At 39.9% G+C, this 27,584-nt stretch overlaps 1 protein-coding gene across 4 annotated transcripts in view; it reads right to left on the reverse strand.

Annotated features, from left to right (window-relative positions):
• Positions 1 to 27,584, reverse strand: part of LOC131236843 (uncharacterized) — a 68,112-nt gene that overhangs the window by 1,872 nt on the left and 38,656 nt on the right. For 2 of the 4 annotated variants that reach the window (XM_058234319.1, XM_058234320.1), the window contains exons 6-11: positions 20,384 to 20,601; positions 18,346 to 18,617; positions 7,513 to 10,558; positions 6,930 to 7,062; positions 1,859 to 2,379; positions 495 to 1,409 (exon numbers count right to left, since the gene is read on the reverse strand). In XM_058234319.1, the coding sequence (XP_058090302.1) occupies positions 495 to 1,409; positions 1,859 to 2,379; positions 6,930 to 7,062; positions 7,513 to 10,558; positions 18,346 to 18,617; positions 20,384 to 20,601 (5,105 nt within the window). Of the gene's footprint in view, positions 1 to 494; positions 1,410 to 1,451; positions 1,721 to 1,858; positions 2,380 to 6,929; positions 7,063 to 7,512; positions 10,559 to 18,345; positions 18,618 to 20,383; positions 20,602 to 27,584 lie in introns of those variants that run through there. The other 2 variants (XM_058234321.1, XM_058234323.1) reach the window with 2 other exon arrangements.

Genomic DNA, 27,584 nt, shown 5'->3' on the forward strand with positions numbered 1-27,584 from the left:
CATTGATCCATTTCAAATGACCATCTCTTTTTGAACCATACATAGGACACGTAAGCATCATCTAACGAAAATGCTTTGCAGCCATTTAATGCAGGGCCCACCGACTGGTTGATTGAGATTGACAATAGGACCCATTTTTATGTAAATAATATTCACTCCCTTCTTTTCCACATATTGATTGAATGGTTAGGAGTGTGGATTTTCAAGTGGCCAAATGAAAAATCAGTTGGATCAAATGGATGGTCCAGATCAATGATAAGGCGTGGCCCACACATCCAAAATGCAACTAGTTGCATGGAAAGGTTTTCACGCACTCAGCATTGGAGAACTTTCTTTTTTCTTTTTGAGTCATTTTTTTTTAAAAGGAAAAGAAAAGAGGTGTAATAGCAGAAAACCAGCTCCATGGATAAAACTAGAGACCCACAGGTTCAGGAAGCACTTCACAATTAAAAGTAAAATCAAACTGCCATCAGGAGGATCAGGGAGTCTCAGACCTGGGAAACTGTTTTGCCACTTCCAGAAGCTTTATGAATCTGTGCACGATCCCTGTTTTCTGCATTAGTCTGACCACCCTCCAGCAAGGTTGACGTTGAAGCCCCATCCTCCGTAGAAATGCTTCTGAACGAGAAAATCTGTGAAGAAAGAAGAGCTTGTGTCTCTCCTGGTGCGGTTTCCACCATAAACCTGTAAAGAGCCTGGCCAGCAGACGGCCTCACATCCTCCGGAACTCTACCATACTTCAGCTTCTCCCCATCCTTTCCTGGCCGCCATGCCACTATCTCTCCTCTGTAAAATGGCCGCAGTGGATGGAACTGTACTTGCAGAGCATCCTGTGGTAATAGCTCCTTGCCTACCAATCTATCGCTACCACTTCCACCGCCTGTTTCCCCTCTATCAGATCCGAGTCTTAGTATATTAAGGATTTCATTTTCTGAACCCTCGGGGCCAGAAAGTAACGGCCCGATGGGTAATACTGTTGGGGAACCCAATACCTGACTCACAATAGCTGCAATGACATCGAAAACAGACATGGAATTGGGAGGCTCTGCAACCAAAACACGAGTACTTGATCTGTCGACATAGTAAAGAGTCCGATGCCCTGGTCCACCTTCCCATTCAGGAATACCGGAATCCTTGGTTATGCGGGTAATGTCCAAAGATTTTGGAAGTAGCAGAAATCGAGTCCAAAGGCATCGAACAAACTGTAACTTCTCTCCCATGGATTCAAGGTAACTTCGTATCTGCTCCAGTGTCAGGCCTTCAAATCCAGGTACATAATCAGTTAAGCTATTTCTAACAGTCCATACTGCAGCTTGGAAAGATCTGCTCATGAGCCTGGCTGTTATCATCTTCAATGGAACCGACCGAAGCTCATCTGAAACTTGTAAGTTTTGCTCGTGATCCAGTTCCTGAAACAAATGCAGATCTTGTTTGAAAAATTGAATAGTTCTTTTCAGAGAGAGACAAATTCTACTGATTAAGAGAGAATTAAGAGCAAGTTTGGATTCTTTTTATTCATTTATTTAAGAAATGGAATCTTCCAGATTCATGATGTCCCTTGATAGAGTGGAATGACAGAATAGATTTGATGGTTGGGATAAGTAGATGACAATGATGATGATGAGAAATGCCATTTTCCATGAAATCACAAATTCGGGATGGGCCTGCAGCATATATCAGCAAGACCGTAAACTACATTCATCATTTCGTGGGAAGAGGTCTGCAAAACAAATGAATAACTGATATCTGGTTGGGGCCACCAAATTTGCGCTTTATGAAAATTTGAGATTTCAAATCCAAATGACACTGAATGCAAATTTAAGGCAGATGCAGAAAAGGATAACATTAGGTTCTGTACCTCCACAACCATTTCAGACAGCATTTTGATGCCCAAGGTCGTGCACATCTTTTCTGGAAGATCTGGGTGAACAAATCTTAACCTAGAAGTATCTATATTCCTGAGAAAATGGGATCCATTAGCATCAATGCAGACACATGATCTTGCCAAAACAAGCCTGCATCCATCATCCGGGACTATTGCTTCTGTTGCCCAATTGGATCGATCTGACCTTGCCTGAGCAATCCCATCACATATGAAGTGAAGAATCTCCATCACAGCACGGAGTTCATTAGGATTGAGACGTTGATATCCACATGATCTCTGGATGCCTAACAGAAGATCCTTTGCACAGGAGAGAGACAGCACATCTTGAAGGCCAATGTCCTTGAGAATCTTCACAAATGGGAGATACCGAGTAGGAAGTTCGAATGCAAATGGGGAAAGGTTGACTGTCAGACGTACAAAAAGGGAACTCGCCTTAACCAAACGTGTGCCATTTGCAACTGGTATGAATGCCACCTTCTGCAACTCTGATATATCTGCCAAAAATAGAACACATCAGAGGCTTGAATAGTAGGTGAAGTTACCAACTCCTAAGATAAACAGGAGGGTACCCATTTAACAACTGGGTGGGCCATTTAACAGGATCTACCGCTGACCTAAAGCATATCAGCTAATCACCCAGATTTGTCACCCAGCATGGGTCCCCTGAAAGAAAAGATATATCTACCTAATATCTATCTACAGACTGTATGGGTGTGCATGTTCTATATTTATACATGCAACACACATACATGCACATGCATGCATGCATACGTGCATTGCAATATGATATTTTTGAAATCATAAGGTTAAATTATGGCCAAGAAAAAGAAAAGAAAAGAAAAAGAAATTAAGTTGAACATAATAACTTGGTTACAATTTTTTCCTGAGAGGAAACACAGATTTTATCAGAAAAAAAGGCGCTGACGAGAAATCAATGCCCTAAAATTACAAGCTAGACCAAGAGGAATAAAAAGAAACAACAGTAGAACTAGTGTCAGGGCTTAAGAATCAAAGCCTATGCGATTGATTCTATTTGATTGTTATTCATCCTAACAAAGCATACACAATTAGTGTAGTCGGTTAATTTATGCATGCTCCTCACAAGAATCACTTGGACGCAGTTTACCATATTTTGAAGTATCTCAAAGGTTCACTTAGACGAGGAATTCTTTATTCTCCACATGGTCATCTTCATATTGAGGCACATACCAATGCAAAGTGGGATGGGTCTCCTGATCACGATCTACTTCTGGTTATTGCACCTTGGTGGGAATCTAGTAACATGGAAAAGCAAAAAGCAATTTGCAGCGGCCCACTCCAATGCCGAAAAGGAGTTTTGGGCGATGGCTCATTGTGTATGTGAGCTACTTTGGCTGAAGGCCATTTTTAACTGAATTAGGTCTTCTCAATTTCTTCTCCCATGACACTACACGGTGATAATCCTGTAGCTATTCACATCTCCTCTAACCTAGTTTATCATGAGCACACTAAACACATTAATGTAGGCCCATGGCCCACCATATACTGATTTTAGACGGTTTGTTGATAGATTTAGGGCCTAAACATCATGAACTGCAATTTACTATTTGTGGAAGATATGGGGCTGATTAAAAGATGGGATTGAGATTTTGAGGATTATTTCTTAGATTTGCTTTTACTATTATTAGTCTTGCTACCATCTTAGGTAGATTAGATTGATTTGAAATCAATTAAGATTTATTTGAAATCATCTAATAGCTTAGGGACTTTCATTAAAGATTTATAAGGATTGTCTTTAGGGTCTATAAGGAGGGCAGAGGGAAGGAGGTAGGCATTCAAAAAATTTCAAGTGTGAGTTTTCTTCAGTATTGTAAGAGGAAGCTTAATATCAATGAAATTATTTCTCCCTCAGTATTGTAAGAGGAAGCTTAATATCAGTGAAATTATTTCTCCCTCATATCAATGAAATTATTTCTCCCTCAGTATTGTAAGAGGAAGCTTAATATCAATGAAATTATTTCTCCCTCTACCAATGTTGTCAAAATCATTATCGTATCGCAAATCGAAGTAGGGGTTGAATCACATCAAATCGCAAATCGTATCATAAATCGTAAGATTTTTTTTTTACAATTTTCTTTAAAAATTGGAAAATATAAATTACTCGATTTTTTTTTTTTGTAAAACTCATCTATCTTCCTTTTGCCATCAATGTGCACCAAATAATAGCATGTCATGATAGTGGTAAAGGATTCTAATTCCTTTATTTTTTGTCTTCCAAGAAATTTCCCTTAAAAATACATACAAGGGTTCTTCAATCATTTATGTTCTTGTTGCCTTTAGAATCACGGCAAAAAAGTAGCCTTTGATACTATAAACTGACAAAAAAGAAAAGAAAAGAAAAGAAAAAGATATTTTGATTTCTAACATCATTCCATAATACATATGAGTTAGCATGATCGTAATCATCCCAAAAAACATTACAGGTGAGTCATACATCAATTTAGTGTTTCGACCAATTAAGATGTAAGAAATCACAAAAAAGCTACATGATTTAATGCTGAAGAAAATATATATCATTTAATCTCTTAGAAAGAACAAATAAAATAATTTACCTTTTCTAAACGAGTCTTAAAGCCCCCAATAATTTAAAAACACAAGATGAAAGCCAAGTTAAGCTTAAAATCGAAGAGAACAAGTATAATTTGAATCGTAAATCAGAATTTCAATCGTAAATCGTAGGATACAAATCACAAACTCGTAGGATTCATATAAAAAGGGATTCAAGGTTGGGATTCAGTTTTGCTTAAGATTTGGCTAAAATTGTATATCGTAAATCGTAAATCGTGGGATTTTGACAGAACTACTCTCTACTAGTGTTCTAAGTATCGGTATCCCAATGATGCGATACGTAACGCGATACTGATATTTCGAACACTGCTTAGTGATATATTGCCAATACCTAGAATTTTTTATACTACGAGTGTTATCAGTATCGCCAAGCCGGCGACACTAATAATATTAGCAACATTATCAATAATATCACCAATACTGAGAACAATGCATGTCATATCAAAAGTTAGATGATAAACTCATTGATTTTCTAAGAAAGGGCACTGGTCGTCACCATCTTCTTCGCCTGTGGCATGATTGTTATCCATGCTCCAACTTAAGGGGGAGCGTAGGGAATGTGAATGTATATGTAAATGTGTGCGCATGTATATTCTATTGTTGAATCCCTGCTGAACATTATGTTTCTCTCATGTTAATATGTCTTCTTCTTAATAATATATATTTTTATAAATAAATCTCTCTCTCTCTCTCTCTCTCTCTCTCTCTCTCTCTCTCTCTCTCTCTCGACTCTTTGATCCGTGAACTGTCTGCATTAACTTCTTTCTACTCGTTGATCCATGAACTATATGCACAACCTCCAACACTAATACTTCCAAGGGAAGTCCCCTAGAGCTGAAACCATGATTCCTTCCTAATAGGAGACCAGTCTGACCATCCTATAAATAGAGATCTAACCGAGCCATCTCGAAAAAATCTCCCCACATACAACAAACCGTCCATGTTGGAATGAGACCAGAGTGAGATCCACAACTCTATTTGGTTGATCTCTTTAATCAGTCTTCTTTGAGAAATCCCCACATAAAAGGACAAACAATCCACCACCTCCATGATGGATGGACATTCCTCACCAAAGCTAACACTCTACACACCAACACTTTCCAGGAACTTTGCACACCATTTGGTGAGCCCCTCACCATAACCCCGTTTTCCGATTTCTCAACCCATACAAAAACCTCCCTTTGACAAGTGTGCCTTCCTTTTTTCTTGCTAGATTCAGCATGTTACCTCTTGAATGAAAGACATCATGAAACAAAGTTGTCCCTCAATGGATGCTAGACAAACAAACTTGGTCTATCACTCCAACTAGGGTGCTTCCCATCTTGAAAGGGGTGTTGGTCCCCTTTCTATGCTCATAAAGGACCTCCCCATATTTAGCTATGGACCATGGTGTGCCATAGCAGCCGTTACGTAAAGGTAACGGTGGCAACCATTACACATTACGGGTTTTTTTTTTTTTTCCCAATAAAAAAAAAAAGAGACCGTAATGGCCGTCGCAACACGTAAAATGAAGGTAATGGTGGTGGCCGTCACGACCACTGTTACCGTTATGGAATGCCTTGCTGTGGACAAAATCCTCCCCCCAAAAAGCCAGGCACCATTCAACTAGTTTGCAGCTTCCTCCACCTTTGTAGATGATTCGAAGTGCACAAACACAAACACCTAAATGATAGCCGATCGATGTATTCAGGGGATAACGACCTCCCAAACCCTACCAAACCTTCCAAACTCCCCATACAAGTGCGCTTTTGACCACTAATCCAAGAAGTTTTCCACATACAGAGTCAGGAATACACTGTATGTGCTTTCCTTTTACATTTCTCTTTCCAATTTTTCACTGCAATCCATTCACCTTCCTTGATTTGTCACTCAATGTTGTTCTCTTACACTGTCCATAACAGCCTAACCCTCATAAACTTCTCCTTAACATGAAAAGAAATTAGGACGGAGTCAAAATTTTAGAAAATGACTATAAGAGCTAATATCAAAGCAATCCAGTTATAAGAAGCTTCATCAACCTTGCAAGTATATACTGTAAGGAATTAAAGAGGATATCAGCATTCTATTTCAACAATTGTAACTTTTGTCTCATGAAATCACATTTTGGCCTAAGCTAGCGAACATCACAAGCAAGAGAGACTCTTATGAAATATGCTGCATTTCTCATCCACAACACATGGCATAGCCCTCACTAAAAACTGCAAACTGGAAGTCTAACCTAGGTGTTCAAACTAGCCATGTATATGATGATGGTCCAGTTGGACCTACATACCCACTCCAAGCAAGTATAGCAATTACCTGCATGGATTCATTTCGTATGGCACTTTAATTGTTTGGATAAGATGCACATGGGTGCATAGACATTCAGGATCTGTGGTGCATTAGGAATTTCGACTGCCTTACGTTATGTGGAGAGACCGATAAAGAAAATACTGACCTGAAGCAGAAAGCGTTCCCCAGATCTTATCCAGATATTTCAAAACTTCAGAAGAAGCTTCCTCTATGGTCATCACATCCGATGATGTTGGCCAGTGTGCAAGGGTGTCTTCACCGCCATTTTTACCAACAATCTGGTAGGCGTTTTAATTATATGTTAAATGTGGATGGTAGTTTCCCGCATATGAACATAAAAAGGAACTAATTTTGGACAAATGATAATTGCAAACAGCTTACTGCACAGGTTTGTTGAATATGATTTCTGCAGTGACATGTTGCAGCTTTATACAAGATCTGAACCACTCAACTACAGGTCTCACACCATGTTTACGCCATGGCCCAAAATTCAGGCCAATCGGATGATTGGAACTGTTCGATCAGAACATAACCTAAAAATTGATGGTGGCAATTTTTCCTCAAATCAAGAGGCTGGGACTAACCTACCAGATTGATTTTTGAGTCACGGCACATCCATGGCATATCTTGCACAATGAACTGGTCCAGATCTCTTAAACCATGTGTCCTGATGGGAACTTGTGTGAAATAAGTTTCATTACAGGAGCATTCCTCTTTAATTTCGTTACCTGTAAATGCTTCAGGACTGTAGAAAAAGCAGGAGGACTCCTCAGATGGAATGCTCCCCAAGAGTATTCTGGTGGAATAACATTCTGTTTGGCAAGAATAGGAGCACAACTCCAGGCTAAAGGCCAATCCTTCAAAAGGATTACTTCGCTATATGAAGAAAGCACCCGCTTCCCACCTTTCTTGCCACCAATACTCGGGAACCCTTTTTCAGCAGGTACAAATGTAATCCTGCTAAGCTGATTACAGAAGTTATTGCCATTATTGCCATATAGAACTACAAAGTTTGTCAATATGGATTCCACAACAGACCCAGCAAGAGACCATATTTCCAAAGGGATTTCATTTTGGGAATCAGAAAAATCCGACTCAAAATCACTAGGATCCTCTATACATTTCATGGATTGGCTCCCAAGCAACTCTACTTTTTGGGCACACTCAAGTATCATATCTGCTTCTGATGATGTTCGAAGGCCTGTTTTCCTTAAAATGTGAAGCCATTCATCTGCAGTAAACCTCTCACCAGGAAACATATTTCTCTCCCCAGAGAACACTGATGTTAGTAGAGGATCACAAGGATCAAGTAGCTCTTTTGGTTTAAATAATTCTACACAAAGTTCCTTGGAATTTCGCACAAACTTAGTCTCTTTTAAAGCACTAACTACTGCAGAATCAAGTTGTAGATCTTGCCAATTCGTATATAAATATATCAATATATCTTCCTGTTCACCCTGAGCTTTATGTTCAAAACCAGGCAGGGCAAACCTAACCAGTATCTCTTGATCATGCAACTCAGGAACCCCAAGGGCACGGAATAATGGACCGCCACTTGAATCTATTGAATTTGAAAGGCACCGTCCATCGTAAGGCTGAAAGAAGGAACTTGGAGAAATAATACACTGATCTGTACCCTGTAATCGTGTATATGATCCCACAGCTGTCTTGTATATGGGTAGTTCTCGCAATACATCAAGCTCTTCTCTTTTGTATGTAGAGCCATTGGAAGAAGTGAAATCTGACGCGAAAAGTGCAAACAGTTCATCACGATCAGCATCTAAGAAAGAAGCTGGTTCAGAAAAATAACCAGCACGTTTAGCTGCAAGCAACTTCGAAACTATCACTTGCCCAAGCGATTGACCAGGTATAGGTATACAATGGGATGGTCCACCGGCATCTAGAAAAGATACATCATATACAGGAACATTACACTGGTTCAACAGTGAAAATAACCAAGGGTATCGTGAATTGGTCATTTCAAATGCTGCTACGTAACGCCGCATTAATTCAGATTGAGAAATATTATTTCCAGATGAACTCGCCATCTCACTCGCCTCATGACTCTCAGCTCTATTTTCTGAAATTGGCTCAGTAATGGGTGGTATAAACACCAGTCGATGCTCCTTCACACGGCATAAGAAGGGCCTACCAAGAAAAGTTGGAATAAGGGGCCAGTCAGAAAAAAGAGAGAGATCTCCTGATGAGCCACTAAAGCTTTTCCAGAAGAGCCGTATCCATTCAGGAGAAGGACCCCCACCTGTTGAATTAGTACTGTTCTCCCATGAAACCCAAGGAGCCTTAGAGCTTGTTACATGATTTACCCAATATTCACTGAAAAGTAACCTCAGATTCTTTGACAATAGGTGAGGGGAGAAATTCTGCAATTTCAAAAATCTGTGAATCGTTTGGTTGGATAAAAGATCATCTAAATGTGGTCTTTCTAAGCATTGCGGATGGATAAACTTTGCTGCTAGCGGAAGCATTAGCGACTGCTGGTCCTTGTTCCCAACCCAAAGTTCAGTAACCCCCAACCTTGCAAGATGCTTTGTTGCAGTTGGACAAGGCAAGTCTTTCAACTCAACAGCTATGGCTGACTCAGCATCCATACTACTACCAGCAGTAGTGTTCCTGTGAACTGAAGAGCCTGCAGCCCTGCCTATATCTTCCACAACCACACGGCCAAAATCGAACAAGGCCTTGCCCAAATTTGTCATCATTTCCACTGCATCTGGATTCTGGGTAACCACATGATGTGACCTCGGTACATTTGGATTTAACATAGAAGGTGCCCTATTTCTGTGAATATTGCTATCCCCAGGCACATGCATCTCATTAACAGGATCCAAACTAGCATGTTCCCCTGATGGGTCAGCTCTGTAGAGATTAGATGACTGCTGCACATGAATATCACACAAACAGTATTCCAGAACATCTATATATGTCTCAACTGATCGAAGAACAATAGATGTAGAAGAAGCTTTCAGAAGATCCCGGACCATCTTAGGCTTGATTTCTCTCACTGTAATTCCCACAGCTTGAATTTCACTGACCAATTCCCATGGTACTGAAAATACAGGATAATGTTCTTTTATGAAGCTACAAACTGTGGCGGGGGGCAAATGATCGCCTGTTCCCTTCCCAGATTGGGAAAGAAACATGCCTTCATCAGCTTTGACAACATTTCCGCAGTAGAGCTGCCAGACCGGAAGATCAACAAGGCGTGCATAAAAAGGCCTTATCACTTGTTCAATCAGGCGTTCCCAATCTGCCTCAAGTGCTTTGCGTGGACTTGAATTACTGACAATAGGATCAGGTTGAATCCCAGCTAAAGACCGCTGTTTAGACCTTGGCCAGAATGAGTAGATTCTATCTGCATAAGCCTGCAAAATCAGGCTAACAGCACGTGCTGAATTTGGCTCGATACTTGAAGTCAAGGGGTCCCTTCTTAGCTTTTGAAATTCCAACACCATTTCAATATATGAGTCACGAATGCAAGACATCAGTTCTTTGTTCCAAGCTTCTATTAGCTGCTTTCCCACATCAGGTCGTGATTCTGATGAAGCCACACTGTTTTGGTACTTGAACAGATAGCGTCCCCCATTGTGACACACAAGGAAGCATCCAAGAGCAGTGACTGGCATGCTTATGTCACCAGAAAGGGGAAGGGGAGACAAAATGCAGCTGGATGAGCGCGCACTGGCAGGCTGTCCATTTCGAGATATGTGTGCTGCAACTCCAGCAACTGGTGTTAAGTTGTAAGCAAGATACCTCCTGGAAGGAAATATATGGGTAAGTAATGAGTATCAACTACAAAGAATTTCATCAATGTCCCTAAGTTGTAAGTAATGAGTATCAATCAGAAGTAATGATGGCGTTAAGTTGCAAGTAATGAGTATCAATCTACAGAGGAAAAAGTACATAGGCTGAAAAATATGATTGTGTATGCTAGAAAGGGCAGAATGTGCTATGATGTCCTTCTATCATCCTCACCATCATCGCCATAGCCTTATCTCAACTACAAAGAATTTCTTCAATGTCCCTAATTTTCTTTAAATAAGAGAAATAAATACGGAAACAAAGACAGTTTTCATTAGATGCATTGAAGCAATGCAGGATTGATGATTCCTAGATTGAAGGTTAAATGGAAAGAGATGACGGCCATGCATCTTAGAACTCCTTTTGTGAATAGAGAGTGAGATACCACAACATGCAACATAGTATGGACTATGGAATACCTAGAATTAACAATGGCATGTGTTCAACCGTACATCACCTTGAACCCTTGACAATCGTACATAAATTTCTTTTAGCAGCCACTAATGCAACGTGAAGGCAGTTAATGTGGGGTTGCTAGCATAGTTGCCCAAAGCATTAATTGACGCAGCAACGGATTCAGGTGCGGTAGTGGGGAAGTGTCAAATGCTAGGTATATACAGTGAAGCGGGAGTGCAAATCAGAAGCGCGATACAAAGTTGGAGTGGCACCTTTTCAAAAAGGTCATGCAACTAAGGACATCCTAGTGACAAGCAACTACAGATAATTTCTGAAGGGTTTAAGAATGGTTTAGGGATACTACCTTTCAAGAAAAAAAAAGAAGTTAAGGGATATTAATTTTGTATGGTGTTGGAGCCCATATGATGAGATCATTCGGCTCATTGAACCATAAAAGCAAATAAAGTGGGCCCTGATTATCTACATCAAGCATGCAACAACAGGAGATGGTGGGTAACATGAGCACAACGATCAAATGCTTCAAAGCGGTCTTCGGGCTGAGAGTCAATATGAATAAGACCAAAATATTCGAGATTAACTTGGACCAGGTAGAGATCAGCTCCTATGTGGCCCTGTTCAACTGCCTCAGCAGCAGCCTTCCATCCTTCTTCGTGGGCATTCCGCTCTGCATCGGTAAGCCGCCTATATCTTTTTGGAACAAGGTCATTAACAAATTTGATTAGCATGCCAGATGGAAATGCAGATACCTATCCTTTGGAGGCCGCGTTACTCTCATCAAATCGGCCCTATTGAACCTTCCGCTCTACTTTTATGTCTTTATTCAGATGTCCTGCTTCAGTTTTGGATACTTTAGATAAACTCAGACGTGACTTTCTTTGGCACGGGAAAGAAGATAAGAAAAAATTCCACCTGGTGGACTGGAAGGAGGTATGCAAACATAATCAGGCTGGAGGTGCAGGCATTAAATCTTTAAAGAATATGAACAGAGCTTTAATTGGTAAGTGGATATGGAGATTGGGAGCAAAAAAAGGATCTCTATGGAACAATGTCATAAAAAGTTCTTCAGGTGGATGGTGGACCTTAAAATCGTCTTCTTACAGGGCCTCGGCCCTATGGAGAAGCATTCTCACCATGAAAAGAGAGACCCTCAAAGATATCAGCTTTGTCATAGGCAATGGTGCTAATGTCCAATTCTGGGAAGATAGATGGCTAGGAGATCTCCCTCTCAAAGTTGAATTCCCAAACATATACCACATAGTCCCAAATAGAGATATATCCGTTGCAATGTGCACGTCTATTTTTGATGGAATCCTGGAATGGAATTTAGTTTGTAGAAGAAATCTCCACGACTGGGAGATAGAGGAGCTTGCGGCTCTTCTTCATCGAATTTCAAACTGCAAGCTGGATCCCCTATCTGAAGATAAGATCAGCCGGAGGGCAGACAAATCGGGCATTTTCTTTGTAAAGTCTTTCTACAAATCCTTAAACTTCAACCCCTCTCTAATGGCTGATACTATTACTAGCCACATATGGCAGTATTCAGCCCCTCCTAAGGTAATCTTTTTTGGTTGGTTGGTCGGAAAGAACAAGGCTCTCACGGTTGATAATCTAAAGAGGAGAGGGATGATCCTCCCTAACGTTTGCCTCTGCTACATGGCTGAAGAAGAAATGAACAACCACTTGTTCGTGCACTGCTCCCTCATTAGTCAGATTTGGGCTCAAATTCTCACAGCATTTGGCATGTCCTGGTGTTTCCCGAACTCAACAGGATCTCTTTTAAAGATGTGGCATGGTGTTCGTGTTGGTTCCCAAAGAACCCCTATCTGGAGAATTTCCCTCTTGGCTGTCTGGGAAGAGAGAAATGGCAGATGTTTCAGAGATGTCTCTAATCCAGCAGCGTCTCTAGTGCGTAGAGTTAAGCAATTTATTGTAGAATGGACTGCTAGTGTAGACAAGCTTAAGGGTTGTAACCTCCTTTTTCTCAGAGCCTAGTCGGCCCGCTATCTCAGCGGCCTTGCTCCTCTGTGTTTTTTTTTTTTTCCTGTTTTTTGTTTTCTTCTTTCTGTTTGTTTCTGTTCTGTTTCCTCTTTCTTTTTTTATATAATCTTCGTGACTCTTCAAAAAAAAAAAAAACAACATAAACTGTCAATGAATGCGAGAGACGGAGAAGTCCCTTGTCAAGATTAGTTGATGAACCCTATTTTTCTAGCTTTAAGAGGAGATCCATGTTTTAGGAAAGAAATATGTTTAGATACTTGATATCTATGGTGGAGACATTTGAATGAGGTTACTCACACTTTATTATTACAAATGAATGCCCTTATCTGATTGAGGATTCCCTCATCTGTTTAGATGGGAAAACTCCATTCTTATTGTTATTCCCAGATAGATTAGTATTTTTTGTTCCTCGTAAAGTGTTTGGTTGTATTTGTTTTGTCCATCTCATTGGGTCTGGTCAAGACAAATTTGCACCTCAATTGGTTAAATGTATCTTTCTAGGATATTTTCGTACCCAAAAAGGTTATGGATGCTATTGTCTTTCACTCAAAAAGCAGTTTGTAACAATTGATATTACATTCTTCGAAAGCAACCCATTTTATGGTATAACTAAATGCATTCCAAAAGTCACACCTATGGAAGTTCCTTTACCTAATATTTATCCTCCAGATTTTGTTGTCGAGGAATCATTACCACAAAAGGATGTCACGTAGACATATTACAAAAAGCGGAGAAAAAATTAAGTAATACGGACTATTCCCTCTAAATAGACACAATCAACTACTGCGCTTAATGTCGTTCTCACTCTTTCTGAGTCTACAGAAGTGGTTAATGATCTTCCCATTGCGGTTCATAATGGTAAACGTTCCTGTGTTTCTCGTCCAATCTCCAACTTTGTTACCAATAACCACTTGTCTACAGATTAACAAAAGTTTGCTCTTACATTCTCTAATGTATCTGTAGTCCTACGTCAATTCAAGATGCATTGTTGGATAAAAATTTTAAAAGGGCTATGGATGAGGAGGTGAGTGTTATATATTCAAATGATAAGTGGGAACTAACTGATCTACCATCGGGTAAGACACTACTGAAGTGTAGATGAGTTTTCACGGTAAAAATTCTTCTTGATGGATCAATTAATCATTATAAAGACAGATTGGTTGGCAAGGGGTACATTCAAGTTTATGAAGTAGATTATCTAGATACTTTTTCTCCAATGGCCAAGCTCAATTTGGTTTGGCTATTATATCTATAGTTGCAATCTTGATTGGTCACTCCTTTAGCTAGATGTAAAAAAATGCATTTCTATATGGAGAATTACATAAAGAAATCTATATGGAGCAACCTCCTGGGTATGTTGCTCTGGGGGAGTTCTCTACTGTTTGTAAACTAAATAAGTCAATATATGGATTGAAGCAATTGCTACGGGCCTGGTTTGAGAAGTTCATTAATGTAGTTGCGTTGTATGGTTGAAGAGGAGTAAAGTAGATCACTCCATTTTCTCGAAGCACAGTAAATATGGCTATGTTGTACTTGTGCATGTGGATGACATTATAATGACAGGCGATGACCTGAAGCGTATCAAGAAGCTGAATTCATATCTTCAATTCCAATTCCAAATCAAGGATCTTGGTCTTCTTCAATATTTCCTGAGCATTGAAGTGACGAGATCCAAAGCTGGAATAGATCTATGTCAAAGAAAATGTATTTGCAACTTATTAGAAGAGACAAGTATGTTGGCTGCCAAGCTTGCGGATACTCTGATGGATCCACATCCCAAACTTGAGCCTAAAGACAAAGAGTTACTAGCAAATCCTAGCATGTACAGAAGACTTGTCGGTAAACTTCTCTATTTGACTGTCACTAGACCAAACATTGCCTTCTCTATCAGCATGGCAGTCAATTCATGCAAAGTCCAATAGCACCTCATTTGGCTGCAATTATGAGAATTCTCTGGTACCTAAAGGGTACGCCTGGGAAAGGTATCATGTATAGGTCTCAAGGTCATCTCCAGATAATAGGTTATTCCGGTGCAGATTATGCAAGGTCAAGATATGACATATGGTCAACTACAGGTTATTGCACCTTCCTTGGTGGCAATGTGGTTACCTGGAAAAGTAAGAAGCAGAATGTGGTTTCCAGGTCAAGTGCTGAAGCATAACACAGATCAATGGCACATACAACGTGTGAACTTGTATGGCTTAAATCTCTTCTTGAAGAATTATGGTTCATCGTGCAAGATCCAATGTCTTCACATTGTGATAATCAAGTTGTTATACATATTATCAACCATCTAATATTCCATGAGAGAATGAAGCATATCGAGGTCGATTGACATTTCGATTGAGACAGGGTCTCTCAGAAGGAAATTCACGGTCTGTATATCTCCTCTTATGAACAAATTACATATTTATTCACCAAAGCTCTTGGAAAATCTCAATTTGAAAATCTAATATCCTGGATATGTTTGATATCTATGCTCCAGCTTGAGGGGAGTGTTAAATTTGTCAAATTATAGAGTGGTAGTGTGTGGAGTGTTATTGGGCCTTAGCGTATGGGTTTTGATGTTGTTTGGGCCATTGATTAAGACTTAAAGTCATTCCCTAAGCAAGAGGGGCATATTTGTAATTTTACTCTTTATTTTGTGAAGCCCTAATAAAAGAATGGAGAGGGGGACGTGTAATGGCTCTCAATAGTCCAACCATCCACTACTCTTCTTTCTCCTTTTCATCCTTTCTCTTTTATTTTCTTTCTTCTTATTCTTTCATCTCTCTTTTCTACTTTCTTTAATAATATTTCACTTTACACTGTTCACAACAGGAAAATGTGTCATTGTCTTCAAGCATCTCCTCGCCCCCAGCCTTTTTTTCTTTTCTTTTTTTCCAAAGCTTACAACAAACTTGTTATCTGTTAGTTCCCTTACCAAAGCCCTAAAATGTTTTGTAACCATTTTCCCTATCATTGTGCATTTCAAAACCTAAAAACGGAGTAGGTGATTGGTGGTGGGCACGAAGAGCAAGGGTTGTATCTCTCGACTCTCATACTAGCTCTCAAGTAACTAGTTTTCTCAATATAAATAAAGAAAACTCCATAAGTGACATTGTCGCTTTGGTCACCCCTTGGTTCAAATTTTAAATATGTTGTTACCTACTTCTATTGGTTGTAGTCCATTGTCATGTGATACCTGTGGACACTCGAAGCATCATAGAAGTACTTTTCCTAATGTAAGTATGCTCTCAATCTATTTGAAGAAACTGGCAATCTTAGCTTATTGCATGATGGTGAACCTCTTTCGGATCCTCGAGTGTTTCAGAAGATAGTTGGAATGTTGATTTACTTCACAATTACATGTCCAGATATGGCACAAATTGTTGGAGTTCTAAGCCAATCCATGCATGCCCCTCACACAACCCACCTTCTGGCAGCTAAACGTGTTATTCATTACATAAAAGGAGCGCCAGGGTGTGGGATTCTTTACTCAGACCAAGGACACTTACGGGTCATTGTTTATTCAGATGCAAATTGGACAGGAAGACCAAATGACAGGATCAACTTCTAGATACTGTACTTTTGTTGGTGGGAATCTTGTCACCTGGAAAAGTAAAAAGCAGATAGTGGTGGCTCCGTCCAGTGCAAAAGCATAGTACCGAGTAATGGCCCATCTATATGTGAGTTACTCTGGCTAAAAAAGTTGCTGACAAAATTACAATTCCCAGTTAAAGATCCTATGGAGCTGGGATGTAAGTGACACCAAGCCGTAACACATATCTCAACAAACCCTATCTTCCATAAGCAAACTGAACACATGGAAGTTTACTGCCATTTGATCAGGGAGAAGATTGTTGCAAAAGAAATCATCACTCCATATGTCCACTCTAAAGAGCAGTTAGCAGACATGTTTACAAAATGTATCCCTAAGGATCAACTCACTTCGATCACAAGCAAGCCAGGCATGATCGATATTTATGCTCTAGCTTGAGGGGAAGGAGTTCACCTCGTGCATACTCCTACAGAGTACTATACAGTTTTGGGCATCCTTCTTATGTACTCCTCAATGTACCATTCCTGTAATATAGTGTATTAGATTCATCCTTATTATATATTCATTAGGTCTTATCATGTTTATTCTGAAGTAAGAATATCCTCTCTATAAGTTGTAACCTGCCTGAGGAACGAAACACAATACAAAAATCTTCTCCATTCAAGCATCCTCTCTTCTTCTTTGTTCTTCTTTTTTTTCTTTCTCTGTGAGATGCATGAGACATCTCACTTCAACTGCTCCCAACATTGTGACTGGTGAGACAATTGATAACCACCACTCGCCACCTTTAAAGGTACTCATGGTGATCCCATAGTTGTGATCATTGAGCAAGGACTTGAGGAAGCAGCTCCCTCAACTTGCACCCACTCTCCCAAAGTTTCATACTTTGATTCATAAGTTTATTCCAAGGATAGTTAGTGCAGCTCCATCTACTTTATCATTGTAAAAATAGGAATGATTGTACTTTATCTCTACTCATCTAGAATTTTCTCCATTCTTACAATCATGTTGAATACTTAGTCAACCAAAATAAGCAAATTTCTCCTATGCACTTCCAAACCTCTCCGGTATACCATCTGGTCCTAAGGCCTTTTCGAAGCTTCTTGAATTTAAGATATCCTAATCTCATTAAAGTAACTATGATCTTTGACCTCATTTGAGTATATGATTTCTTCTATCCCCAGATTCTCAAAGTTGTTGTCAAGATTCATGATAGAAGTTGTAGCAGAAGTTTCACATCATCTACCAACCTAATGCAACCCACCTCTCTTTGGGCTTGGGACAAAGGATGAGAGCACAAAACTCTCACAGGCATTATTAACTTCTTTCTCAAAAAAAAAAGAAGAAGACACCTAATGATAAAGTTGAAGCTCAATGGCAGGACCTAATAAACAGGGTAACACATAAACTATCGTATATGCTAATGTAGAAAGTCTACTGATAGCTTACCTATGAGAATTCTTGCTTAAAAAGGGACTTGTAAAGCTGATCCCAAATGTATGGGACAAGGATATGGTGATGATGATGGCAACACTAAATGTAGAACATTATATCAATAAATTCATACTCGAAATAAAATTTCAATCATATATTTAAAAGCGTGTCAGCAAAAGTTACTTCCTTTTTCAATGTATGATTTTTTAGAAGGGTTTTCAATTTATGATTAACATCCAAAGTTCGACACAATTAAGCAAGTGTGCACGGGGGGGGGGGGGGGTGGGGGGGGGAGAGAGAGAGAGAGAGAGAGAGAGAGAGATGCCCACCAAGTACTTTTCAATTAACGTACCTATCGAGGGCCATGTTTCTTGTTTGTCCAGATCCAAGGCTAAGCACAACCAACCATTTGTCAATAAATTTGTTTCCTTCATGGAACAAGTGCATATCTATTGTGTGCAACTTTATTGCAGCGCTTGAGCTACTAAACAATCTTGATATTTGGAATTTCCTCCACTTCTTTTCAGAAAAAGGATTCCTCATAACAGCAGATGATGAATCAACACAAACAGAATAGTCCTGACAGGGATGTGAACTTCCCTCCTCCCAAGTTGATAATGACACCTGAGAATAATGGACCACGTTGAGCACATTGCAGTAACAATTACAATTTCCCAGTCTCTTCTATCAAAGTTAATAAAAGAAGAAAACTCTCTTTTATAGAACCATACCTGAAATGATTATAAAAAATACGAGCATATCAACAAGAATTCAATAGGACTAATACTATATGTGCTTTAGAGGGAAATGAGTAAAGAATGAATGTTTCTGTTAAGCAACACAGATAAATAATGTTCCTTCTTGAACACAATGAGCAATTTAGCTGATAACTAAGTTCCGGTTGCCACAATCCAAGGAGTCCGTACTCCAACTCTGTATGACCGTAATCATCTTGTGTAAATATAAGCAATGATTAAAGTACATGCACACCAACAACAATTTTTAATGGCCATACGCCATTGACGTGACACCATACACTAATTAAAGGTTGAAATCAGTTTCCCACAGCAGGATGTTGCTCAATTTTGATGAGGATAGCCCACAATCATTTGACTACCAGTGCTGGGAGTCTAAAAGAAAGTGAACAGAACTGGTGGTTAGTATAAAAGACCAAGATCTGGTTCTTAAGGGTGGCAATTGTTTGGCCTAGAAAGGTCCTGGTAGGTTGGGCCTATTTAAAAATTATCATTTGCACAGCCTAGGCCCAGGCTGTTGCCAACCTAATTATTTTCAAGCTGTATAGATCATAGAAAAAAGAGGAATTGATCAATATTTCCCATCAAGAAGCATCCCAAATCTTCTTACATTTTTTTATTTTTTATTTTGTTTTTATTTTTTTAATAACTGAACTTTTCATTTCAACGAAAGCTGAACACTTTACAGCATGGACAATTTCGGGCAGGCCCACTGACAAAATTGGGAGGGCCCACCTATCATAAGACAGAAGAGGAGAAACAAAACAGCCATGGAGGAAGCTAGACTTCCCTCAAGTTTCCCAGGCCCACTCTATCCATGAAGAACAGGCCACGAATGGGCTTGGGGAGATCACCCAGCGATCGGAACATCTTGTCCCGTTGACCGTCGCTCCCCAATCTGGTGAGGGAATCTGCCACGGCGTTACTCGTTAGCCTCCCGAGGGGTGTGAGAGATGCGTACATCCATGTTGCTCATGAGAGAGCGGATTCTTGACTTCCAGTACCAAATCTTCTTACATGCTTATCTGCCAAGTCAAGTCCACATTCCTCCATGCAGAAGTACCACACCCCCATAACTGCATATTGCATTTTGTGATACTTGACTAATAACCATCATGCATCCATCATCGCAAAGCTGAAACCAGAACCCAAAATGGTTGAGGGTTCACAATAACATTAGTATTCAGTTACGGATAAAAAGGAAACTGACTTGCAAGGAGGCAGCTGCATCCAACAATTTACAATAAAACGCAGCGTAAATTTTACTCGGCCATCAAAAACCAAAAAACAAAAATAAAATACCCAGATCACTCCATTTCTTCTAATGAATGACATAATTTATTCAAATGAAAAGGAAAGAGAAGCATAAAAATTACAGGAGAAAATTCTCAGGTCATTTCTAGGAATTTGCAAATAAATTTAGGGATGCGAGTGCATCAGTAGAAACCATTGTAATTTCAATTTACATTGCCAAAAGTTCAATGACATGGAAGATTAACTTCATGACTGCACATGTAGCAAAAGCATGAATGGAACTTTACCATAGACATTTATGATTTACTGGACAAGTTCAGACAAAGGAATATTAAAAATATAGTTTACCCACAAGATACATCTTTATTGGGCTGCTATTACCTGCAAAACTGACTTTAGAAACAGAAGCGTTGTAGACGCATGCTCCATGAATCTCTCGAAGATCTGTTTTACTTTCATATAGCTAGAGTCAAGTCCTTTCATGCATTCTGGTGATAGAGGCATGCGAATAACTGTTGAATCTGATGATGAAAGTGAAATGCTCTGACTACTAAGCAGAGGATGAAACTGATCATGGAATCTCTCTGCCAAATTAGTACCTGCATAAATTTGCTAAAAGTTGAGCAGGCAAGGATTTTAATTGTGTTGGAAAGGTTTCAACAATTCCACAAGCATGAAATTTTAACATGTTGATTGCTTTAAGATGTTTTTAATGTTTTTTTTTTTAAAAAAAAGTTAAAAGTTAAAAATAGAGGACATGCATAATTCTGTTTCTTAGTGATATCTACATTGATGAGACAGCAGATTTCATTGCTGATGGGGTTACTAATCATGATGCTTTGGTTCATTGGTGGCGTGGTCCTTCACCAGGGGGTTGGGCGGGTTCTTTGTACAGTCTGATTCCTTGTGTGATTATCTGGGAGATCTGGAAGGGCAGAAACGAAGGTAAGTTTGAGGGCAGGCATCCCCCAATCCAGGTCCAGATTGCTCGGGTCAGAGGGTGGATCCAAGCCATAGCAAAAAGGTGGTTCCCTGCTCGGCCTAAGTTGTGGGCCAATAGAAGGTTGCTGTCAGCATTGGGGATCGCTGGGCCCTCTTCCCCTGGCAGTAGAGTACAGGTTGTTAGGTGGCTGTGTCCTCCCCCTGGCTGGTTTAAATTGAACGTGGATGGGTCAGCCATGGGCAACCCAGGTATGGCAGGGGGTGGTGGTCTCTGCAGAGGCGAAAATGGAGATCCTACTTTTTGCTTCCATGCAGGATATGGGGTGACTTCCAATACGGAAGCAGAAATCAGGGCAGTGCATGATGGCCTCCTTCTATGCATTTCCAAGGGGCTGGTTAAGATTATCATTGAGTCGGACTATCTCTTGGTGGTGAACTTACTTTCAGGGCTGTCCAAGTCGGGCTGGAAATGGAGGTACTGGCAGTCCAGGATCTACGGTCTTATGGCTAAAGGTGAGGTTAAGATCCATCACACCCTCAGGGAAGGGAATGGGCCTGCTGACGGCCTGGCTAGAATGGGCAGCAGTTCCCAAGGGTCAGCTCTGTTCCACAGTTCCTCCGGTCTTCCCAGAGAGGTTAGGGGCCGTATCTTCCTTGATAAGGTGGGCCTGGGCACAATCAGAAGCTAGCCGGTCAGCGGTCGGTCTGTCCAGCAGCCTTTTTGCTGTCAATGCTTTGTTTTAGTCTTATGATAGGATCCCCCAGGTCCTTTTCTTCCTGGGGATCCCGAATGTATAGCTGCGTTGTAATGATTCTTTAGTGAATCGGTAATGGAAAAAAGGACTGTTGCCAAAAAAAAAAATCATGATGCTTTGGTGCTGTCTCTTCTAAGATTCTACCCACTCATATCCATGAGGGCGCGCTGGAAGTGCAGATACCTATCCATGGGGGGAAGGCTAACGCTCATCAAGGCCGCTATGTCTAATATTCCTATCTACTTCTTCCCCCTTTTCATTTGCCCGCCTCGGGTGATGCGTAGGATCGACAACTTAAGAAGAGACTTCTTGTGGAGTGGCAAGGAAAACCACAAAAAATTTCATCTTTTGGAATGGAAAGATGTTTGCAGCCATTTCAGAAGTGGGGGTGCTAGCGTAACTAATTTGAAAATCATGAATAAAGCCCTGATTGGGAAGTGGACTTGGAGACTTGGTACAGAACCGGAAGCTTTGTGGAATATTATCATTAAAGGGAAATATGGATCTGTCCCGGGCGGCTGGTGGACAAGGGACTCCACAATCTACAAAGCCTCTTCCATATGGAGAGGCATAATGCGCTACAAACAAGCGGTTACCAATAATATCTCTTTTCAGCTGGGAAACGGCTCGTCGATTCGGTTCTGGGAGGATCATTGGATTGGGGACAGTTGTTTGCGGGACTCTTTCCCTTCAATTTATCGCTTGGCTGTTCATCAAAATAGACATATCGACTGTTTCTTCTCCATATCGGATTCTGCTACTGTTTGGGACATCCGATGCCGCAGAAATCTTCGTGACTGGGAGGTGATTCATTATGCAGATCTTTTGTCCCTCCTCTCCAGGGCGAATCCCTCTACCTCTGAAGGTGACAAGATTATATGGTCCTTAGACAAATCATCCATCTTCTCCGTCAAATCCCTGTATTCCAACCTCATCCAATCCCACCGGCCTGTCGTGATCACCTCCCGTTTCATCTGGAAATACCCCATTCGTCCAAAATATATATGCTTTGCCTGGTTGGCTTCTAGAAATCGGATTCTAACTGTGGATAACCTCATCAAGAGAGGTATGCAGCTCCCCAACATCAGTCTGTGTTGCATGAACAGTGGCAAATCAGTCAATCATCTTCTCATGCACTGTCCGCTCGTCTCTCAGATTCATCAGGACTTCATCTCTCGTTTCAGAGTTGCTGGCTGTATCCCTTCCTCTGCTTCTTCTCTTCTCGCTTATTGGCATGGTTTCCAGCTGGGTAAGGTGAAGTCCAAGGTTTGGAAAATGGTCATTGTGGCCATCTGGTGGGCTGTCTGGAAGGAAAGAAATGATAGATGCTTTAACAACACTCACGGTTCTGCTCAGTCTATTGGTTCGAAAGCGAAAAAGTTTCTTATTGATTGGGCTGCGAATGTGCCTCTCCTAGCTAGCTTTGATTTTCTCTTTCCAGGTCTTTAGTTTTTTCTTTCTTTTCTGTTTCCCTTTTTTTTTTTTTTGGCTATCTCAGCAACCCCATTTGTATCTTTTTCCTTTCTTTCAATATATTCCCATTACTTTAAAAAATAAATAAATAAATAAATATCCATGAGGGCGGTGCTTCATGTATCCTGTCATTCTTCATGGATCCTGTCATTTCTTACTGATGGGGTCGTGTTTTGAGTCATCAGGAAAAAAGTAATGAAACAACACTGAGAATCTTATATCATTTTCATGTAATGTGATACCATCTCAACTCACTTCAGGTGTTAACATCTATGAGGCATGCAAAAATTCCACCTATGAACACAAAGCTCGCTTTACCAGATTTAGAGCTCAAGTAAACCTTAGTTATATAGTTTGCACAAATGCCGTTCCTTTGATTCCATCGCGGCCACTAGCACACCAATGGGTGATTAGACATTAGTTATGAACTGGAAACAGAACAAAGGTGATGTGGGACGGATGATCTAGCCTAGAATAATGCAATGAGATCATCAACGGATTAACTAGAACAATTTAAAGCACAAAATAAAGCTAACCTAACACATATTTTTATTTTATTTTATTTTATTTCAGCTATGGAACATGTTCGAATTCAAGCCATACGACGGTCCCGCAATGTAGATCCAATAAAATACCAAATAATCAGGATCTATGGAAGGTAGGACTTCCATCTAAGCATAGGGGTTGTTCTCAATTCAAATGGGTTCCCTTGGTTTGTGAGGGTTTAGGTGGGTTAGGATTAGGACTTTAGGGTCTGGAAATTGAATTTTGGAAATTAGGGTTTGGAAGTAGGGTTATGGGGAATTACGGTTTTGAGAGTTAAGTTTTAAGACTTGGGATTTTAGGGTTAGGGTTTTAGGAAACTAGGGTTAGGATTTGGGGATTAGGGTTTGAACTGGGGAAAACAAAGGATGAAAGGGAGGGAGATGCTGACCATAAGGGCAGATCTACAAGTTTATCCGTACGGTTGTACGGACAAGTGGCAATGGCCAAGTATGGCCATACAAGTGTACGGTTAGGGGGAGTTTGGGACGGGTTAGGTTGCCAGTGTAAGGATTGGCAAAAGGAAGAAGAAGGATGGAGATGGAGATGGTTTGTTATTGGAGAAATAAGAAAAGAGAACTAGAAAGAAAGAGAAAGAGAAAAAATTACCTCTTGATGGAAGAGAAAGAAAGAGAATAATAACTTGGATTCACTCCATGGCATCACACCAAATCACTCCAACCACAGGAGATTTGCTTCATCTCAAAGCAAAGAAGAAGAAAAACTTTTTTCATATATTCAATCATGGGCCAGGGTGCGGACGTCGAAGAATTTATAATCTCAGAAAAGACTTTTTACAAAAAGACGCTCTCAGATAAGAAGTTTCACATAAAGATGCTCAATAAAATAAAATTTGTTCCTAACTCCCTAAACTGAGCAAAAATATAAGCTAAACCAAAATATAACAAAAATATAAAACAAATAAATAAACTAAACTATTTCGTGGCCCATGATCAAGATGTCCAATGGCAATGATCCAACAGTTGGAATGGTCCATTGAAGTATCCCACATGCATCTTCCCAATGTGAGGTCTTCAAAGAAGCATAATCATGCATGTGGGGTCTTCAACAGGCTAGGCACTTGAATTGGGTCCACGGGACCCCATGTATGCATCACCTAGTCATAAAGAAATAATAGCTCTCCTCCTTCTTTGGTATACTCTAACTGGTGCTTGGATGTCCTCATCAAAAGGTGTGAAAGACATCAAATCCCAAATCTCAAACAAGGGCCATGCCTACAGTATTTGTCAAGGGCTTCCAAGAAGAATGGCCATACGCGAATTTCCACTGGGTTTTTGGGAGGTATAGGAGAGTAATGGAAATTGTCATCCTTTAAGTTCATCGATCAGCAATTATAAGGGTATCATGAGAATGGGATCAATTGATGAAGCAAAGGAGGCATCATCCAAGCTCAATTGTAAATGGTTGTCAGGGGGAGAGGTCTTACCAAACATTGTGCAAAACCATTGGAGGGCCATTGAGTGATATATAGTGGCATTATTGAAGTTTTCATCTAGGTGGTGAGAGATTGGCTGCTTAGAGGAGTGGCTTGTTGGAGCAGGACCACGTTATCAAGACAATCAACCAATAAAAAAGGTGGCCCTCTCTTCAGCAAAACTTAAACGTCGACGGTCTTTTATATGAAAGTAAATTTTCCTGCAATAGATCGGTCAGTCAACTGACTAGATGAGTGTAGTCACTACGTGGATTGGTCGAGCAGTTCCAAATCTAGCTTCTCCCACTTGACGTCTAAACTCTAAAAGTGATGAGAGCATTTGGTGCTTACATCGAAGAACTCACTATAATCGACCCTAAGTCGTAGTACTATGAGGACATCAAGTACATCAAGGCAAAAATCAGAAGAAAAAAGATCCATCCAACATCAGATTCAATAGAGTTATGTATGGGTGCATAACTTTCATGAAATTGGGTAAGGACACATCTTAGAAGATGCAGATCGTAGGATGGAGAATCAAGTTCTCAGTCAGGAAGGGTGGTTAAAGCCCAACTATTAAGGTGGAGGAAGGAACACGAATTCAAATACTTCCAAGACCACAATGATAGGGTCAGGATTAGAGTTATCAATGGGTTGGACCATTATTGATCGAGTTGGGCCATTATTGATTACGGCCCATAAACCCGTGTTTTAGGAGAACCTATTTTTTCCTCACACTTTTCTTGATGTCGACTAGGATGAAGAGGATTTTGGGGAGGGTGGAGGACAAGCTCTGGGTCTCGACAATATGAGTGACAAGTGATCAAGAAGAGGATGGGGAGTAGAGCTATTAATGGGTCAAACTAGCCTATCGGGCTATGGGCTCCAACCCACTTTGGACCGATCTTGGGATGGAGTATCAAGCCTAAGGGCCAGTTGGCCAGGTCTACGACTAAAATTCATACCCATTTATTAATCGAGTTGGGCTCATCCCATGTATGATAGCCCATAGGCCCAACCCATTTAGGGTTTCAAGGACATTTCTACAATATATTACACCACATAAACCCTTCAACCTCCCTCCCTTAGTTAAAACCATTGTTTTCAGTATCGACAATATCGGCTGATATATCCCACGATATATCTTGTATCCCACTTGTGCGATACAAAACATACAACAATGTCGATATATCCCACCTATTTGATCTAGTGAGCATCTTCGATTTTCAATTTTTCTGTTGTAAATCATGTTAAATCAGTGTCAAAGGGTACAAATACATGATTCTTCATGTTTTGCATGAAAAATCATTAATTTGGAGCTTCGATATTGAGATTTGGAGGAGATGGGCCGAGTTGGGAAAATTTGGAAAAAATCAAAATTTTCCAATTTTTCACAAATCGGTTGCAATTTGTGTCCAAACACAATATCAAATATGCATATAACAAAAATCTAGTGATTGTTGGTAATTTGAGGATTTTTTAAATTAAAAATTCATTAAAATGTTAAAAAATATTTTTGTCACAATTTCACTTTGATCAACCGTTAATTGGCCCCCATTTCATAGTATTTAGGAGTGTTTGATGAAATCATCATCACATACACTCTAATTTTGAGATTCAGGGGAAGACCGATTTGCAGCAAATTAGAGAAATTTTGAAATTTTTCCAAATTTTCTCAAATTAGAGGGGATGAGTACCAACGTTATATTAGAGAGTATCTTCACTGGTATCATTCTATTATGACCTGGGCATAGTATTGTTGGTTTGTGGAGAAGCAATACTATGCGTAGCCCCGTATAGATGGAGATGATGATTTTGAGCAACCGTGCAGCTCTATGTGGGTCTCAGCCACAACCACACATTATTCGCTGGTATGTTTCTAATTTTCCACTTCTTTTGCTTTTGAATGTGCTACTTGTGTTTTCATTCATATCTTCTTCCATTTATAACTTACATGAATAGACTTTGAATATACTTGCATCAGTTCAGTTAGATGGCACACAAAATAGGAACTCATACAAAGGAAACCTATTATGTGCACTTATTTTTTGTGACGTTTTAATTTCTATGTATTGATTTCTTTTTTAACAATCCCTAAAGTTTTATTGAAAAATTCATCCAATTTCTTAATGTTTCCCCATGTTTCTTAATAACAACAATACATTATGCAATACAACCAATATATCCCATGAGACAACCAATATGTATATGTATCCTAAGGGTGCGATACATTACAAAATAATGATACAAAAAATATTGGTTCGAACTATTCAAAAACGGTTATGTAGCAGTTATTATGTAACGATAATGGTGGGACCCGTTACACAATACGAGGTTGTAACGCTTGTTTTAGGATTAGAGCTGAAGGAAAAAATCCAAACTACCAAGATCTATAATAAATTAATAAATAAATAAATACAAAGCCAAAGAAAAC

This window comes from Magnolia sinica, chromosome 2 (assembly GCF_029962835.1).
Source record: "Magnolia sinica isolate HGM2019 chromosome 2, MsV1, whole genome shotgun sequence".
Classification (NCBI taxonomy): Eukaryota; Viridiplantae; Streptophyta; class Magnoliopsida; order Magnoliales; family Magnoliaceae; genus Magnolia; species Magnolia sinica.